The 20548-nt window shown below is 40.5% G+C and overlaps 1 protein-coding gene across 3 annotated transcripts in view; it reads right to left on the reverse strand.

Annotated features, from left to right (window-relative positions):
* The window catches only part of LOC126474136 (serine/threonine-protein kinase dyf-5), a 283860-nt gene that overhangs the window by 115815 nt on the left and 147497 nt on the right, over window positions 1–20548 (reverse strand). For all 3 annotated transcript variants that reach the window (XM_050101575.1, XM_050101573.1, XM_050101574.1), the window contains one exon: window positions 19208–19528. In XM_050101575.1, the coding sequence (XP_049957532.1) occupies window positions 19208–19528 (321 nt within the window). The remainder of the gene's footprint in view (window positions 1–19207; window positions 19529–20548) is intronic.

The following is a 20548-nucleotide window of genomic DNA, read 5'->3' on the forward strand; positions in this document are numbered from 1 at the left end:
TATGGAATCGGTGTAGGATTCTTTGTGAACTTCAGTAACAAACTGACACTTTCTACTGAGGTCGTGAATTTCAGCAGCCCAAGCGCAATAGGATTGATTCGGTTGTTTTTGACAATGATAAAAGGCAACACGAGAGGCTACCACATGCATTTGCTTTTGAAATTAGACAGACAGATGTGAGCACATTTCAGCAAAGGACAAAGACACAGGATCTTCCAAAGGAGCCAATTGCAACAACTGATACATTTGAGGTGAAATCCATGAAAGGAACAGAGACTTACATGTTTGTTTGTCTGCGACATGAAATGCCAAGAAGTGCTGTCGAAGACGTTTTTCGTAATCAGACCAGTCTTCTGCCATCACGTCATAAGGAGGAAAAGGAGGTAGAGACAATGACGAGAAACGCCCCGCATTTGATGCCATGATGAAATCACAAATTGGATTTGCAGACAGCACCGCATGTAGAGGATGCGCATAACTGCGTGGCGGCACTTTGAAAGATCGGCGAGTCACAACATACATGAATAACTGTATATGCAGAGCAAAGCAGTGAATGAAATTTCCTAACATTAATATAGCTCAGAGTTAGTAACACATGTAGTATTTTCAACACCTTGTAAAGTTTTCTAAGTTCCACTGAAACTCATTCAAAAGTACCTCCGCTGTTCCAGTGCCCATCTTCATTCCTCCTCCATGAAGCTTCTCTGCTTGCTCCCTCACGAGCTTGGTCTCATGACCCACTACTGTAGTCAAGTTTGTTAATTCCTTGACCCATCTTAAGAGAATACACAGTTTTGTACACATTATAAAATTTTAAAAACAAAGATTCTGTAACATACCAAACAAAAGCGTTGGTACATTGATAGAAACAATAACAAAAACAAACACACACATAAATTTCAAGCTTTTGCAACCCAAGGTTGCTTCATCAGGAATGAGGGAAGGAGAGGGAAAGACGAAAGGATGTGGGTTTTAAGGAAGAGGGTAAGGAGTCATTCCAGTCCCGGGAGCGGAAAGACTTACCTTAGGGGGAAAAAAAGGACAGGTATACACTCACGCACACACACACACATATCCATCTGCACATATACACACACAGGCAGACATATGTAAATGCAAAGAGGTTGGGCAGAGATGTCAATCGAGGTGGAAGTACAGAGGCAAAGATGATGTTGAATGACAGGTGAAGTACGAGCAGCAGCAACTTGAAATTAGTGGAGGTTGAGGCCTGGTGGGTAACAAGAAGAGAGAGTATATGGAAGGGCAAGTTCCCATCTCTGGAGTTCTGATAGGTTGGTGTCAGGGGGAAGTATCCAGATAACCCGGATGGTGTAGCACTGTGCCAAGATGTGCTGGCTGTACACCAAGGCATGTTTAGCCACAGGGTGATCCTCATTACCAACAAACACTGTCTGCCTGTGTCCGTTCATGCGAATGGACAGTTTGTTGCTGGTCATTCCCACATAGAACGCTTCACAGTGTAGGCATGTCAGTTGGTAAATCACGTGGGTGCTTTCACACGTGGCTCTGCCTTTGATCGTGTACACCTTCCGGGTTACAGGACTGGAGTAGGTGGTGGTGGGAGGGTGCATGGGACAGGTCTTACACCGGGGGCGGTTACAAGGATAGGAGCCAGAGGGTAGGGAAGGTGGTTTGGGGATTTCATAGGGATGAACCAAGAGGTTATGAAGGTTAGGTGGACAGCGGAAAGACACTCTTGGTGGAGTGGGGAGGATTTCATGAAGGATGGATCTCATTTCAGGGCAGGATTTGAGGAAGTCGTATCCATGCTGGAGAGCCACATTCGGAGTCTGATCCAGTCCCGGAAAGTATCCTGTCACAAGTGGGGCACTTTTGGGGTTCTTCTGTGGGAGGTTCCGGGTTTGAGGGGATGAGGAAGTGGCTCTAGCTATTTGCTTCTATACCAGGTCGGGAGGGTAGTTGTGGGATGCGAAAGCTGTTTTCAGGTTATTGGTGTAATGGTTCAGGGATTCAGGACTGGAGCAGATTCATTCGCCATGAAGACCTAAGCTGTAGGGAAGTGACTGTTTGATATGGAATGGGTGGCAGCTGTCAAAATGGAGGTACTGTTGCTTGTTGGTGGGTTTGATATGGACAGATGTGTGAAGCTGGCCATTGGACAGATGGAAGTCAACGTCGAGGAAAGTGGCATGGGATTCGGAGTAGGACCAGGTGAATCTGATGGAACCAAAGGAGTTGAGGTTGGAGAGGAAATTCTGGAGTTCTTCTTCACTGTGAGTCCAGATCATGAACATGTCATCAATAAATCTGTACCAAACTTTGGGTTGGCAGGCCTGGTTAACCAAGAAGGCTTCCTCTAAGCAACCCATAAATACGTTGGCGTACGAGGGGGCCATCCTGGTACCCATGGCTGTTCCCTTTAATTGTTGGTATGTCTGGCCTTCAAAAGTGAAGAAGTTGTGGGTTAGAATGAAGCTGGCTAAGGTAATGAAAGAGGTTTTAGGTAGGGCAGCAGGTGATCGGTGTGATAGGAAGTGCTCCATTGCAGTGAGGCCCTGGACGTGCAGGATATTTGTGTATAAGGAAATGGCATCAATGGTTACAAGGATGGTTTCCGGGGTAACAGATTGGGTAAGGATTCCAGGGATTCGAGAAAGTGGTTGGTGTCTTTGATGAAGGATGGGAGACTGCATGTAATGGGTTGAAGGTGTTGACCTACATAGGAAGAGATTCGTTCTGTGGGGGCTTGGTAACCAGCTACAATGGGGCGGCCAGGATGATTGGGTTTGTGAATTTTAGGAAGTAGGTAGAAGGTAGGGGTACGGGGTGTCAGTGGGGTCAGGAGGTTGATGGAGTCAGGTGAAAGGTTTTGTAGGGGCCTAAGGTTCTGAGGATTCCTTGAAGCTCCGCCTGGACATCAGGAATGGGATTACCTTGGGAAACTTTGTATGTAGTGTTGTCTGAAAGCTGACGCAGTCCCTCAGCCACATACTCCCGACGATCAAGTACCACGGTCGTGGAACCCTTGTCCGCCGGAAGAATGACGATGGATCGGTCAGCCTTCAGATCATGGATAGCCTGGGCTTCAGCTGTGGTGATGTTGGGAGTAGGATTAAGGTTTTTCAAGAAGGATTGAGAGGCGAGGCTGGAAGTGAGAAATTCCTGGAAGGTTTGGAGAGGGTGATTATGAGGAAGAGGAGGTGGGTCCCGCTGTGACGGAGGACAGAACTATTCCAGGTAGGGTTCAATTTGGATGGTGTCTTGGGGAGTTGGATCATTAGGAGTAGGATCAGGGTTATTTTTCTTTGTGGCAAAGTGATATTTCCAGCAGAGAGTACGAGTGTAGGACAGTAAATCTTTGACGAGGGCTGTTTGGTTGAATCTGGGAGTAGGGCTGAAGGTGAGGCCTTTGGACAGGACAGAGGTTTCGGATTGGGAGAGAGGTTTGGAGGAAAGGTTAACTACTGAATTGGGGTGTTGTGGTTCCAGATTGTGTTGATTAGAATTTTGAGGTTTTGGGGGGAGTGGAGCTGGAAGTGGGAGATTGAGTAGATGGGAGAGACTGGATTTGTGTGCAATGAGAGGAGGTTGAGGTTTGCTGGAAAGGTTGTGGAGGGTGAGTGAGTTGCCTTTCCGGAGGTGAGAAACCAGGAGATTGGATAGTTTTTTGAGGTGGGGGGTGACATGTTGTTCTAATTTGTGGTTGGCCTGTAGAAGGATGCTCTGAACAGCCGGTGTGGATGTAGGAGAGGAAATATTGAGGTCTTGTATTAAGGATAGGAGTTGACGGGTGTGTTCATTGGCTGAGTTGATGTGTAGGTGAAGGATTAGGCGGGTGAGGGCTATGGATTGTTCAGTTTGGAACTGGTATAGGGACTGATGGAAAGAAGGGTTTCAGCCAGAGATGGGAACTTTAAGTGTGAGGCCTTTGGGGGTAGTGCCAAATGTCAGATAAGCCTGAGTAAATAAAATATGGGAGCGTAATCTGGTTAGGGCGAAGGCATGTTTGCGGAAGGAATGTAAATAAAACTTAATCATCAGGAAAGAGGCAACGATTTGTTGCGAAGGCTTGAATTTTGTGTGTGTGTTTGTGTTTGTCTGTGTGTCTGTCGGCCTGCCAGCGATTTCATTTGGTGGGTCCCATCATCTTTGTTTTTGTGTGTGTGTATATATATATATACATATAGACACACACACACACACACACCGCCGTCAGTGTCAGCCAGTTTGCCGTGGCATATGGAGCTCCATTGCAGTCTTCAACACTGGTAGCATGCCGCGACAGCGTGGACGTGAACCGTATGTACAGTTGACGGACTTTGAGCGAGGGCGTATAGTGGGCATGCGGGAGGCCGGGTGGACGTACCGCTGAATTGCTCAACACGTGGGGCTTGAGGTCTCCACAGTACATCGATGTTGTCGCCAGTGGTCGGCGGAAGGTGCACGTGCCCGTCGACCTGGGACCGGACCGCAGCGACGCACGGATGCACGCCAAGACCGTAGAATCCTACGCAGTGCCGTAGGGGACCGCACCGCCACTTCCCAGCAAATTAGGGACACTGTTGCTCCTGGGGTATCGGCGAGGACCATTCGCAACCGTCTCCATGAAGCTGGGCTACGGTCCCGCACACCGTTAGGCCGTCTTCCGCTCACGCCCCAACATCGTGCAGCCCGCCTCCAGTGGTGTCGCGACAGGCGTGAATGGAGGGACGAATGGAGACGTGTCGTCTTGAGCGATGAGAGTCGCTTCTGCCTTGGTGCCAATGATGGTCGTATGCGTGTTTGGCACCGTGCAGGTGAGCGCCACAATCAGGACTGCATACGACCGAGGCACACGGGGCCAACACCCGGCATCATGGTGTGGGGAGCGATCTCCTACACTGGCCGTACACCACTGGTGATCGTCGAGGGGACACTGAATAGTGCACGGTACATCCAAACCGTCATCGAACCCATCGTTCTACCATTCCTAGACCGGCAAGGGAACTTGCTGTTCCAACAGGACAATGCACGTCCGCATGTATCCCGTGCCACCCAACGTGCTCTAGAAGGTGTAAGTCAACTACCCTGGCCAGCAAGATCTCCGGATCTGTCCCCCATTGAGCATGTTTGGGACTGGATGAAGCGTCGTCTCACGCGGTCTGCACGTCCAGCACGAACGCTGGTCCAACTGAGGCGCCAGGTGGAAATGGCATGGCAAGCCGTTCCACAGGACTACATCCAGCATCTCTACGATCGTCTCCATGGGAGAATAGCAGCCTGCATTGCTGCGAAAGGTGGATATACACTGTACTAGTGCCGACATTGTGCATGCTCTGTTGCCTGTGTCTATGTGCCTGTGGTTCTGTCAGTGTGATCATGTGATGTATCTGACCCCAGGAATGTGTCAATAAAGTTTCCCCTTCCTGGGACAATGAATTCACGGTGTTCTTATTTCAATTTCCAGGAGTGTGTGTATATATATATATATATATATATATATATATATATATATATATATATATATATATATATATATATATATATATATATATATATAGGATAAAATTGTATGGTAGATTACGGTAAAAAGGAGAAGGTGAATACAAAGTAAAACTACTTGCACAAACAAAAAGAGAAAGTAGCTTTTTCCCCCTAAGGTAAGTCTTTCCGCTCCCGGGATTGGAATGACTCCTTACCCTCCCACTTAAAACCCACATCCTTTCGTCTTTCCCTCTCCATCCCTCCTTCCTGATGAAGCAACCTTGGGTTGGAAAGCTTGAAATTTGTGTTTGTGTTTGTTATTTTTTCTGTCAACGTACCAACACTTTCGTTTGGTAAGTTACAGAAGCTTTGTTTTTAGATATATTTTTCCCACGTGGAATGTTTCCCTCTATTATATTTATAAAATTTTAATATACCCTAGATAATCTTAAACCTACTTATGTGTACATCTTATTGCATAATTAATGTCTAAGCTTTGTCCTGTCAATTTATTATTTTTTACATCTGTTTCGAATGGAAATCTCCAAAGCTAGTCAAATATATGTCTGTATTCCAATTGAGATTCAAATCACATTTCTTAATATTTTTGTGAACATAACAAAACGGTTCAAATGGCTCTGAGCACTATGGGACTTAACATCTATGGTCATCAGTCCCCTAGAACTTAGAACTACTTAAACCTAACTAACCTAAGGACAGCACACAACACCCAGTCATCACGAGGCAGAGAAAATCCCTGACCCCACTGGGTGAACATAACAAATAATATTTAAATAAATTATTATATCTTAATACCTACTGCAACATAAATATGCTGACACTAAATAAGAGTGTGCTGAATTCTGTTTCATCACAGCTTAATCAAAGTTATAAATAATTTACCAATTTGTTTTCATCCATCATAAATAAACATACATTTAAACTTTAATGATCACAAATATGAAAATGTGTAAATATGTTTATAATTTGTGTTTAGGGCTTCTGCTAATTCCAGAAACGTCCTTAAATTTGCTATACTTCAACAGTAGGCACTCTTGGCACTTTTAATACTTATGCAATAGCTTAAATTCGGCACACTCAGTTGTCAGGCTACATTGGCATTCACCTCCTTATAGCCCCAAAAGATCGGCCATGCTGTTCATTTTGTCAAGAAGATAAGTAAGAGCTTTTACAAAGGCTGAAATTTCTAGTAAACAATATTACAAGTAATCACTGGTCCATTAATGGATGATCCCACATACAAACATAAAAAAATGTAAGTTTGGGGTTTATAGTGTATTAAGTCTGGATTAATGTGCTACTTACATGCAGTGTCCCAAAGATATGATCATGTGAATGTTGTACTGAAGAAAAAGATACACAAACATTTTCAGTGATATCTTCATATGAAGGCCAATTTCAACTGATCCAGCATGAAGTGCAGCTGAGTCAACTCAATGGCTTAGGCAGCTTTCTTTCATCTTAGTGATGAAGTATGCGATGATGCTCCTAGTGTGACTGACAGTGCTTATTTGAACCCTCAAGTATATGACTGATACAGGAGAGTTTTAACAATCTGTACTGCTGAAAGTCCAAGTGTACTACAAGTGCAGGGATGTACTTGTACTAATTGTCGTAGAAAAGTGTTAGAGAAGTTTTCTTTTATAATGAGTCCTGCAATAATCTGGAGAAGCTGAGGCAGATGAACTATCTGGCACTCAAATGCATTAGCAACTAGAGCCAGTAGATAACACTGGTTGTTGAAGAATCTTGTAATGAAGTGTAATAGCACAGTACATAATTAACAGATCAATGCCAAGCATTTAGGAGTTTGTGATACAATTGTGCAACATTACATACATGCAAAACATTCAACTGTATTGTCCTACACTTGCTATATTTATGAAATTTAATTAACTTGTGATAAAGTTAGGTGCATAATATGCAAATTTAATAACTTATGCAAATGTTGCAGCATTAACTCAAACTATGTTAGACCAAGTGTAAATACACACTGAGATTATTATTTTATGAAATGGATAGTTGCTACTCGCCACATAGCAGAGATGCTGAGTCACAGGTAGGCACAACAAAAAGACTGTCACAAAATAAGCTTTTGGCCAACAAGGGCTTTGTCAAAAAAAAATTTTTGACAATGGCCTTATTGGCAAAAAGCTTATTGTGTGACAGTTTTTTTGTTGTGCCTATCTACGACTCAGCATCTCTGCTATATGGTGAGTAGTAACTATCCTTTTCATAATATTGTTACATTCCATTCTGGGTTTTCCATTCTTTGAGACTATTACTTATGAGAATAGGATACAAAAAGCAGTAGTAATAATGATAAAACTCAATGTAAACTCATTGAAATCACGTTAGTATTAAAAGTCATGATGAAATTACAAATCAATCAAAAATTATAATCAATCAGTTTTTTATACTGGGTATTTAATGAAATTTATTTCATCATACTAATTACTTCAAACTTGTTTCCACTATTTGTCAAACTAAATGCTGTAATGAGTTTCATGAAAGTACAAATTTTTCAATTGTGGGTTTCATTAAGTACAGTTCAAACTATACACAGCAAGCTTGTTGGGTGTTATATAAGCAGCAGCAGTAGTAATTGTATTGCAACAGTCTTGAATCAGTTTGTGAGCATAAAATCCATGTCAGTTTTATATGTGATGTGATGTAATAAACGTATCTTAAAAGTATTTTTCTGCATTTTCAACTATGTTATTTGTTGGTGACCATGTCACAAAGTGCCTGTTAATGCATGAAAACAAACTGAGACCAGGTGACATTTTAAACAGAGGAACTGTATTACAACTGAGTTACATGCCCAACATCTTTTCAGCAATCATCAAGATAAATAATAGAAATGTAGACACAAAAGCTGGTTGCTCAAGAACAGTTGATGCACCAGGCCAAGATGATTGCTTGATATGGAATGTATTTGAAACTTCCTGGCAGATTAAAACTGTGTGCTGGACTGAAACTCGAACTCAGGACCTTTCACTTTTGCGGGCAAGTGTTTCAGTCCAGCACACAGTTTTAATCTGTCAGGAAGTTTCATATCAGTGCACACTCTGCTGCAGAGTGGAAATTTCATTCTGGAATGTATTTATTTGAACTGAAGTGGTCATGGTTTTGAACAGTACACTACCCCTGTATATGATGTTTCCTGATACATGAATAAGTCTGTTACTGCATTTGTGCTTAGCTTGGACTTGACTGAAGTGAACATATTTTAGTGGTATTTAATTATTCTGAAGTCAAACAGATTGAACAGATTTAGTTGAAGTAAGAATTATTATACAATTGAAAGTGGCACTTAATTTCTCTTTGGAGTATACAGAACCTCTGTGGAAGTTAAGAATTTTACAGATTGCTTGTAGTGACAACAGTTAATCAACACTATACATTCAGATGATAGGTTCAAACAGTTTCTATATCTCAAATGAAATTTGTAATGCAATTTCAACATTTCAGCTGATCATTGCACTTTTACAGGGGATATATTTTAGACCTATTTTCCTGGTGATAGCACCTGTATTGAACTTGAATAGTTCTTGCACATCCATGATCAGAAGGATATAAAGTTGAGCAGTCAATCTAAGAACATTTTAAAAATTCACAAGCTGATAGGTTTAACATCATAACCCATCATTAAATATAGGTTGAACTCTTACCAAACACAAATTTAAAGTGATTAATCACTCTCCACCAAAAAATCAGCACTTTTGGTTTCTGTCTAAGATGAATTGCTGTTCCGCAAGACTGAGGTTTACAAGATCCTCTGTAAATGTGGACTTCCGTACATGAGGCAGATGAATTGTACAATCCATAAAACATGCATGGATCACCATATTTATACCCAACTCTTACAGCCAAATAAATCGACTGTGGCAGAACACTGAATCAACACAGGTCACTCTATGCAGTATGTAGATGTCGAAATTCTGGTGCAGACGTGATTTTTTTGGGGTGTAGAAATTCATTTGGACAGGAATTTAACTAACAGAGATAGTGGTTCCAACTTGGACAAATCATGGAATCCAGTACTTTCTTTAAAAAACTAACAAAGATATTGCTTCAATGTAGCTAATAAAGATACTTCGATATCCCTGCATGGATCAGCCACATAGCCAAAGATTCAAGTTATGCATAGTCTTTGTTGCTGATCAACATCTCTAGTGCTTCTCTATCTGTGGTTTAAAATGACCAAATGAATACTGCAGTTTCAGTCTGTTGGTTGACTAAAATGGCCAAAAGGTACATGGCCAAAATATTAGACAAAGAAGAAACACAGCTTATCTGGCCATATTTCCAAAATTTAATGGATCAGTATTCTACTTAATTAAGTTGAACATAAAATAGTTTTATATAATACCTATATATACAAAAGGCACATATCTGAAAATTTATGGTCACATCCTCATTGATTAGACTAAAGTACTCATGATTTTAGTTAAATACATATTCCAAAACATAATTTAATGACCACACGTATGGTCCCAAAACACATAACTACACATTAATTAACAGGAGTACATTAGTACAAGAGCTTTAGTTTTATTCAGAAATATTTTGATAATTATAAATTGTAGAATGCAGAGATTATGAGTCAGGACTTACATATTTGGGCATATTCCATTCATTAATGCTGAAGAAGCTTTGGAGTACTAGCAGATCTTTTAGTTCACTTTTAAATGTATTAAAGTTTGGTATTCTTTTAATCTTATATGGTAGTGCATTGATGAGAATTTTTGGTTTATATAATACACTTTCCTGGTATACCAACAATATCACAAAATAGATAGATTGCTACTATTAATAAAAGCCAAGACTAAAAATGGATCAAATAATGAATCCTAGGGCACCCCATAATTAACTGTTTTTATATTGAGAATGGTATACTTTACCTTCTTGACACATTTCCATTCTCTGATTCTTAACAGATAAATACGATTTGAAGCACTCAAAGGAGACACCATGGTCACCACAATTGTATTGAGAATTGTAAACTAAATTTGTAATTTTCAGAAATTTGTGCCAAGATTATCTATGTTCAGAGACAATTGTTGAGTTGCAGACAGGCATAATGAAAAGACTGTCATAACATGTAACAATCTTTCCATCATGCCTCTCCTCAACTCAGTGTGCCATCTTTACCGTGAATAGCAGTCTATCCTTTTCATGATACTGTTGATATTCTAACCTGTCTTTTCCATTTTTGGACATTCCTGGTGTACTGTTTTGTGTGTACATCCCTATTCCTTGGTTCATAATTGTGAACCTCACTGTTCAAAGTTGAAAATTATCAACAAAACAGACATATTCAAATATAAATATAGTTGGCATGGTCATGATTTTTAATTATTTAAAAATATCTGTACGTGATTCACTGTAAAACAACATCTTTTATCAATCTTGCAGTTTTCTTCTGATATTGAAATGACTGTTTTTCAAAAGTTGTATTTACCCAGTAGACTACGCATGTAGGTGTAATAAATGCTTAACAATATTTTGGTATTGCAGCGAGTTTTTAATATGTAACTGCACTTTCTTGAGTTGTTGTTAACCATTTGCACAAGTTTTACTCACCTTAAGTGTTCTGTCTACCCTAATCCTAAAATGTTTATATGACTATTTTGCTGAATTTGGTTATTCCCTAATGTAATCTTTTAGAGGGTTCTAGTTTTATTTCTTATGTTGTTGAAGTTCATATACACAGTTTTCTTTTCTTAACAATTAGACAGTTATGTTTAAAGCATTTTTATGCTACTTCTGGTGTTTTGTCAGTTTTCTGCTGCAACTCATAGTCAGTCTTTCCTTTTACAAATTTTACAAAGAAACAGGTATCATCTGAAATTAAAACAGTACCTGCTGCTGAAAATTGTTGTGATAGGTCATTAATAAAAGCCAAGACTAAAAATGGATCAAATAATGAATCCTAGGGCACCCCATAATTAACTGTTTTTATATTGAGAATGGTATACTTTACCTTCTTGACAGATATCCATTCTCTGATTCTTAACAGATAAATACGATTTGAAGCACTCAAAGGAGACACCATGGTCACCACAATTGTATTGAGAATTGTAAACTAAATTTGTAATTTTCAGAAATTTGTGCCAAGATTATCTATGTTCAGAGACAATTGTTCCCTAATGTCATTGTGTTTTTACATGAAAAAAGATACATTTTGTGAATTTTTGGACGCTAATGCATGTTGCATGCAACGTATTCCTTTGTAAATTATAGTTAAGTTGCATATTCTGTAACCTTCGACACAAGTATTTTTACAGAAAATCATTTCCATCTTATTACAGTGTATGAACATTTGTGTTTAGTGCAATATTTCCTCTTTTTTCTGTTCACTGACCCACTTTTTCTAAATCAGTGATGAACTTTTACGATTGTGACACAGACCTAGCATTAATAAATCTGACCGCTGTGTTGCAATATTGTGTTTTGCACGTATTATAACTCTCATACTGTGCTCCATTTAGCTATCCACTTGAACAATAATCACAATTGCTGACATTCACCATACATTAACACTCTATTTGACACTGTTGCACAAGTTTCTCAGTGAGCATAACCTCGATAAGGTTTTTGAGAAACAAGGTTACCCTCATGAAAGATGTTATCCACACAAATCAGTTTCTTAGGTAATCTTGAAGGGAATTCCTATCCTTGTAATGTAATAGATTCTGAAATTGATGTAACAAGAAATACCATCCGAAAAATTTTGTTATTACACCCTTCATTCATTTGGTGAGTGAATGTGTAAATGAACTCCTAAGTTGAGCAATCTGTCTGATATGCACACTGCAGCTTACTAAGTTCATTGTATTTATGACAAAGATCGAACACAATCATGTAACACAGCACCATCTCAAAAAATTTTGAAATTTGTAACTGTAGTATCATAGCCTACTGATACTGCCAGAACCAGTGCCTCGGAGATTCCTGCGAGTGCACGAGCAGCTCTTTGAACATTGTCATCAATGAAGAATCTTAAGGCCACAGATCAACGAAGACCACCAGGATCGTGTTATAAGCAGTGGGCATCTGGGCACCAGTCTTCTAGTCAAGATTACTTCCATGTCATGAGTTGGTGCTGACCGTTACACTAAGTTGCTGATAGCTAGTTCTGTCAGCAAACGTTCAGTGCACACAGATGCACACCCAATGTCAGGCCTCTGCTTACAGCTCACCACTGCTGCCACACGTTGTCACCATTGTAGCAGTTCTTTCGTACAAGATGAGTAAATTATATTTGTTTAAAGTGCACTTGTGTCAAATAATCTTCTGTTTGCTTGTCCAGATTCCATGGCAACAGATCCTATGGACATCTTTAACCCATTTATCATGGCGGTGAAGAAATACCATTTGGCTCCTCAGAACATAACCATTACTGACTCACATCGTCACAAGAATAACAATGATAATGCAATTATTGAGACCTCCCTTGACACCTACAGTACAATGCTTTTAACAATAGGATATTTCTATGTTTCTAGAAAAATGCATCAAGACGGAAGCACATTAAATATCTAAGACAATGATCAAAATTATCAGCTGATATTTTTAACTGTATTTTCAAAACAATGCCTTGCTTTTTCTTCTGGGCAAACTAATGCACACAGCTAGATCTCAACTTTTCTTACTACAAGTTCTTTTAGAAAAGTATTTGACTTTCTTCTTTCCTTTTTTCTTACTTTTTTGTGAACACCTGATGGATTTGCACTTAGCGCACTTGCACAAGCCAACATTGAACCTTCGTGCACATGCATGAATTTTTTTCCTGCCTGTCGATAGTGGCAGTTGCTGGCAAGCAGCAGTTCAGAGAGGTAGTGTGTAGTGCTCCTGTTGGTTCCTCATTGGGAGGGAAATGATGGAACAACTGTAACAGTGCTACTGGCAGTGAAACTGGGTGGCAGCCAGGTGGAAACCACTTTGAAGATTCAGATGGCTTTCGGTGATGATTCCAGGGGCACCACACAGAGTGAGGAGTGTTACAAATGGTTTAAAGACGGCTGCACATTGGCAGAGAGTGAGTCACACTCCAGTTGGCCAACAACACGCTGAAATGAGTATGTCATTGCCAAAGTGAATACTGTGGTGATGCGTGACCATTGTGTAAGTATCAGAGAAACTGTAGAAGAGATGGGCATCAGCACTTCTTTGGCACATTCCATTATTTTTATGCACATATACTGAAGCAGCAGGTGAAAATTTGTACAAAGGCTCAGAATAGAACAAGGGTCCCCTGCTTATTAAGCAGATGTGTTAACCACTAAGCCACCTTGGCACAGAGTTTCTCACAACTGCATGGATTACCCAGGTATACCTCCCTCCTCGATCCAAATTCTCACTGCCGCCACAGTCTACTGTAAATTTCCCCTTACACATGAACAGAATTGCCGAGATTCTCCGTGTTCTGGAATGAACCCCAGTATTGAACTTAAATGGGAGATCCAGTCTGAAACTCAGGTGCAGATACTTATACAAATGAAATGACACCACTTCAGAGACATTACTGGTCTCATACAGATATGACTTTATGTATACAGACTGAAGCGGCAAGTGGAAATTTGTACCAAGGCCAGGAATCAAATTCATGCCGAAGCTGCCAATGGCAGAGCAAAAGCAACTTTGTATTGAAGTCTTACAGGACATGCTGCACTCCACAAACAGTGACATCAACTTTTTGAACACCATGGTTACTGGTGATGAGTCCCGGCTGTATAGGTATGACCCAGCAACCAAATCCAAGTCGTCACAGAGGACGCATTTCTCACCACCAAGAAGAAAGAAAGCCTGCCAAGTGCACAGCAACATCAAAGTGATGCTGACTGCTTTCTTTGACTCCTGTGGTGTGATACAATACTAGTACACATCACAGGGCCAAACAACCACCGAAGAGTATTACAGGGATGTCCTCCATCACCTATGTGATGCTGTGCGGCATAAGAGACTGAACTTGTGGTCAACTGGAAATTGACACCTCCATCATGACAATGCCCTAGCACATTCCTCGCATTGGTTCCAATGTTTTTTGGTGAAAAACCAGATTCCTGTGCTTCAACAGGCTCCTTACTCTGCTGATTTAGTCCCCTGCAACTTCTGGCTGTTTCCCAAACTACTCAAAGGAATGCGATTTCAGACAAGAGAGAACATTATAGCGGCAATGACAGCTGAGCTGAACTCCATTCTAAAAGAGGCTTTTTCAGCATGTTTCCAACAACGATCACTGGGGTAAGTGTGCAGAGTCCTAAGGAAACTACTCTGAGAGTGATTAGATGTCCAATGCTGCAGGTAAACCAGTTTTTTTCCCCCCGGTCAAAGGTCACATACTTTTCTAACAGACCTCATTTACTGGAGGAACTTTTCTGTGTGCAACTACAAAAATATGTTTCTTTACTGAATAAAGACCATTTTTCATTTGAGTTACTTTACTCATTCTAGTTACCATCTCATTTAGAAGCAACTTTTTCATTTCATTTTACATGTGGTTGTGAGAAAAGCCATTTTAAATAAAGAACAGATTTATTATGGAATTCATTACATTTAAAACTGGTGTCTGGTTTATTACAAACTTCATTCAGGCTGCTTGCTGTAAAGTATTTTAAAAACATCTGAAACTGCCATCACCCTTTTTTCCAGATACAGCAATAATGGAAATTTCTCGACAGGATAATACATAAAATAAGGGAAAGGCAAAAGGACACACACAGACACTGAAATGCACACACACATGGCCATCGTGAGACTGGTTGTTGATTATCAATAGCAGCTGCCTGCGCAGATAGGTGTGGGGAGGACACATGAGAGGTAGTATGAGGCAGGAGTAAGAAAGAAGGTGACTCAGTGGCTGCACCAAGATGAAAGTAGTTCTGAGGGGGTAAAGCTTGTTAGAGATATACAGAGATGGAGAGGAGGAAAAGGAGAGTGGAGGGAAAAAGAGGAGGGAGGTGGGGATGGAGACAGGAAGGGGAGTCAGAATGGGAGAGGGATGGGAATGGGGCAGGGGGGGGGGGGGGGAGACAACAGAGAGAGAGAGAGAGAGAGAGAGAGAGAGAGGGAAAAAGAAAGAAAATGGTTACATGGAGAGACAGGAGGTAGAGTGGTCAGAGAAGACAGTGCACTGTCTGGATAGGGAAGGAGTGGTGTGGACAATGACAGGTAGGGTTTGCCTGTGGGTATTAGGTTAGCAGAGGTTTAGGTCCAGGGAACTGTGAAAATGCAAGATACGCTGGAGTACAATTACTAGCTGCATAAATCAGAGAAATTTATGCAAGAAGGGAGTATCCAAATTACACATGTAGTACAGCAGCTGTTAAAGTTATTTGTGCTGTGTTTTGGAATGTGTTCAGCAACTGGATGGTCAAGTCTGCTGTTGACAACAGTTTGGCGGTGGCATTGATGTGATGTCCAAGTAGAATGCTGTACAGTAATTGTGTAGCTGATATAGAACATGTTTTCTTTCACACATCACACTGCCTTCTACATAGTAGGAAATGCCTGTAATGACTATGTTGGGAGGTGGCTTGTGGGAGAATGGGACATCTCTTGCACTTGGGTCACCCACAAGGGAATGATGCATGGGGTGCAGGTTTGGGTTCAGGACTGGAGTAGAAATGGACAAGTATATTCTGTAGATTTGGTGGGCACCAGACGCTATTTTGGGTGATGTGGTAAGGATTTTTGGTTGTATAGCCTTCATCTTAGGGCATGATGAGAGGTAACGAAAGCCCTGGTGAAGGATGTGGTTGAGTATTTCAGGGCCAGAATGATACTGGGTGGGTGATCAGAGGAGTACTATTTGGTGGCTGGTTGATAGGTTTACCAGTGTCTGAGGAGGAGATGGCATAGGAGATGTATTTATTGGTGAGTTGGATAAGATACGGTCTGTCACTAAAGGCTCTAGTAAAGTTAACACTATATTTTGACAGCTCATGCAGATGTGGTATCTTTTGTAACTAAGCTGTAAGGAAGAGGTTTTTCGACATAGAACAGGCTACAGCTGTCAAAGTGGAGGCACTGTTGGTCTTAGTGAGCTTGATATGAACAGAAGTATTCTGCAGTTTTCTGGAGATTGACATCTAGGAAGATGGCTCACAGAGTTGAGAAGGATTAGGTGAAGGAGATTTGGGCATAAGTATTGAGGTCATGGAGGAAAGAGCAAAGGTTATTCTTACCATGAGTTCAGACCATGGAACTGTCATCAATGAATCTGAATCAGATCAGGGGTTTCAGGTGTTGATTGGCCACAAATAAGTTAGCATAAGACGGAGACACACAAGTATCAATCACAGTGCCACTGGTTAGTTCACAGATTTGACCTTCAAAATTGAAATAATTTAGGGTCTCGATGTGGCTGGTCAGGAGGATTAGAAAAAAGGTAGTGGGTTTGGTATCAAGAGGACATCGGCAAAGATAGGGTTCCATGACCACAAGGTTATGGGCAATGGGGATTATAGTATGGGACATTGTATCCACAGTGAGCAAAAATCTGCTAGTAATGGGACAGGGACTGTGGAAAGGTGGTGAAGAACGTGAGCAGTGTCTTGAATGTAGGATGGGAGGTTGCAGCCAGTGGTTTGGAGGTGTTGGTCAACAAAGGCAGAGGTTCGTTCTGCGATATTGTACCCAGCCACATTGGGATAACCTTTAGGGAGATCTATGGGGTTGGGTTTGTGGAGTTTGGGGAGTAGGTAAAAGGTAGGAGTGTGGGGGAAGCGGAGAGGGGTGCTGTTGTGAGGAAGGAGATAGATTCAGGTGTTAGGTTTTGGGATGGACCTATGGCCTTTAGGAACTGCTAGTATAGGATCAGGGTTGTAAGGCTTGTAAGCAAAGGTGCCATAAAGTTGTAAAAGACTCTCAGCCAGGGTCACTATGGTTCTTCAGCACAGTGGTGGAATCTTTGTCCACAGGAAAGATGATAATATCTGATTTGGTTTTCAGGTTTCAGATAGCTGTGTGTTCCATAGGAATGTGTTGGATTCACTAAGGTGGGACTTAGGAAAGGAAGGTAAGGTAACGTTAGAAGTGAGGAATTATTGAAAGATTACCAGGGGGTGCCTGGGTGGAAGGGGATGAGTCCATGGTTGGACAAACATTGTAACTGTTTTAAATATCTTTATCTAAATCAACATCTACATTAGGAGTTTTGGTTGGCTCTTGTCAATGGCGATCACAAGTGATCACGTTTGGAGGAAGGTTCTATGTGGAGTTTAGGTTGGCTGTTGACAGTGGGATGCATGGCAAAGAAATGTTTCCATGGTAGGAAATGAGTAAAGGTAAGAAGGTGCATTGCAAGTACAGCATGGGTGGACATAGCATTGTGACTGGTTACAATGCTTCCACAGAACAAACCTCTGTGTTTGTTAACAAACACCTCCAAACTACTGTTCATAGCTCTTTCCTCCATAGCCTCAACACCTATGACCAAATCTTCTTCACATAATCCTTCTCAACTCAGTGAGCCACCTTCCTAGATGTCCACCTCTCAGAAGACTCCATAAGTACTTCTGTTCATATCAAGCTCACCAAGCAACAACAGTATCTCCCTTTTGTCAGCTGTAGCCTGTTCTGTATCAAAAAGTCTCTTCCTTGGAGCATATCTACCAGCAGATGCTGCATCTGCATGAGCTGTTCAACTATAGTGCTAACCTTACTAGAGCCTTTATTGACAGACATATCCTATCCAGCTCAGCTATAAATAGATCTCCTGTACCATTTCCTCCTCAGACACGAGTTAACCTATCACTAGCTACCAAATACTACTCCTCTGATCACCCAGTATCACCCTGGTTGTGAAATACTCAACCACATCCTTCGCTAGCACTTTGACTACATCTCATTCTGCCCTGAGATGAGAAACATCCAACCCAAAATCCTGCCCACATCATCCAAAGTAGAACAAACTTACAGAATATCCTTGTCCAGTCCTAGTACAATCCTGCTATCAGTCACAAGACCTGTCCCATACACACACACACCACCTCCTGCCACACTCATCACAGGCATTTCCTACCCTATAAAAATGAAGGGCAACAAGTGAAAGAAACCATGTTCTATATCAGCTATGCAGTTACTGTACAGTATTTTATGTGGGCGTGACAGGTTACCAGTTGTCTACTCACATGAACACCCACCGTCAAACTGTGGCCAATAGTAAACTTCACTGTTCAGTGCTGAACATGCTGCAAACCACAGCACAAATAACTTTAATAGCTGCTTTACTGCATGTGTCATTTGGATACATCTTTCCTGCACAGGTATCTCTGACTACGCAGTTGGTAATGAGAAGGATTCTAATAATACTTTTAGGACACTGTACACAATTTATTAAGTCATTTGAAAAGGTTCCAAATAAGACATAACAATTTTTGAAGACACTGGGGAAAATATGATGGAAAAGGTCAATAAAACGGGAGTAGTGGAAGTGGAAGTAGAAGTGGTAGTAGTAGTAGGAGGAGGAGGAGGAGGAGGAGGAGGAAGAGGAGGAGGAGGAGGAGGAGAATATGAAAGCAGAAACAATAGGTAGAAAAAGCAACATGGGGAGGAGAAGAAGTAGTACTATATTGGAAAAAGGAAAGCACAGAAAAGTACAAGAACTGAAGTTCTTACTTGTTCCCAGGTCACCAACATGAAGATAAAAAAGACAGCATACAGTGGACATATTTTATTCTTAAAATCATTAAATCTGATATCTGATGGAAAAAGAAGCAATATTACTTACCCATTAAAAGTGGAATGTTTATCTTCGTTATTGTCCACCTTAGTATATGGTTTGGTTTTCTGAATAGCAGCCTTGTTGCGCCTCAAAGATTGCTCTGGTTGGGCAAAACTAAAGGAGACCTGTGAATGGTTTTGCTGTGGAGCTGCAGCAGGTGGATTACTACGACGTAAAGATAAACTATCATCCAATCCTATGCGGTAGAGCACAGCAGATTGTTGTAGTTTTGGACCAAAAGTTTGAGTGTTGCTGTTGCCCTTAGACAAGCGAATGCTTGAGTCAGGTTGAATGCCAAGTTTCTGCCCAACTTGAAAATATGCATACCTGTGGTATAATAAAAATATATATTGGTTTTAATTTGATAACATTTACTATTATAACTATTTCATACAGTTAACATAATAAATTCAATATTTTTGTATTCAACAGTGACATACACTTGCTGAAACTCAGATAATATAAACATAAACTACTTTTCTGAAAGGAAAGAGCAAAATAAATGTTTTTTTTTAAAAAATGCAGCAGAATCCATCGGTCAAATTACAAGCAAGAGATAATTATTACACTAGAAAAAAAAGGATCTAAATCTTAATAAGACACTGAAAAGAGCTGATTGAAAAAATAACTGTATAAAAGAGGCATTGCTCAGAAGACAAGCAAGGAGGAAGATGCTGGATATTAAAGTTTGGCTGCAATATTGTGTCCTTCACCACAGCACATAGACAACAGCATTCTGTCCCAAATACTGCAGTATATCTTCACTTCCCCAACATCTGTCTGTGTGTGTGTGTGTGTGTGTGTGTGTGTGTGTGTGTGTGTGTGTGAGTGTGTGATTATCCTAATTAACTCAAAATCTATGTACTGGCAATTAAGTTCATTAGTGTAACAACACATATTCACAAAGTACAATTCAGTACCAATAACATACTTTATGAAGGAAAATTCTGTAAGCTTTGCATCTACATCTATACACTGCAAACCACTGTGAAACACAAGACACTCTTCATCAACATTTATTATGGATCTAGGAGAAAGAGAATTTAAGTGTAATAATAGGTTTCATAGAGAATACTAGAGGTTGTCAAATTATCAATGTAATTACAATTAAGTATTTTTAAGTAACATACAACTTGTTAGAATACCATCCAACCATTTTAACTCAGAAATTTAGAGGAAATCACTGTTTATTTAATCATTTAAAGGGAATAATTTGGTCTAATTTGCAACACTGAAATATCAAATTTAATATTTCAAAAAGATTTACTCAAGTTCATAAGTTATAAGTAGAAAGAGGCACCAGGATAACACAGTTATTTAAATCAGGACTTTAAAGTTAGATTTTGT

This window comes from Schistocerca serialis, chromosome 4 (assembly GCF_023864345.2).
Source record: "Schistocerca serialis cubense isolate TAMUIC-IGC-003099 chromosome 4, iqSchSeri2.2, whole genome shotgun sequence".
Lineage (NCBI taxonomy): Eukaryota > Metazoa > Arthropoda > Insecta > Orthoptera > Acrididae > Schistocerca > Schistocerca serialis.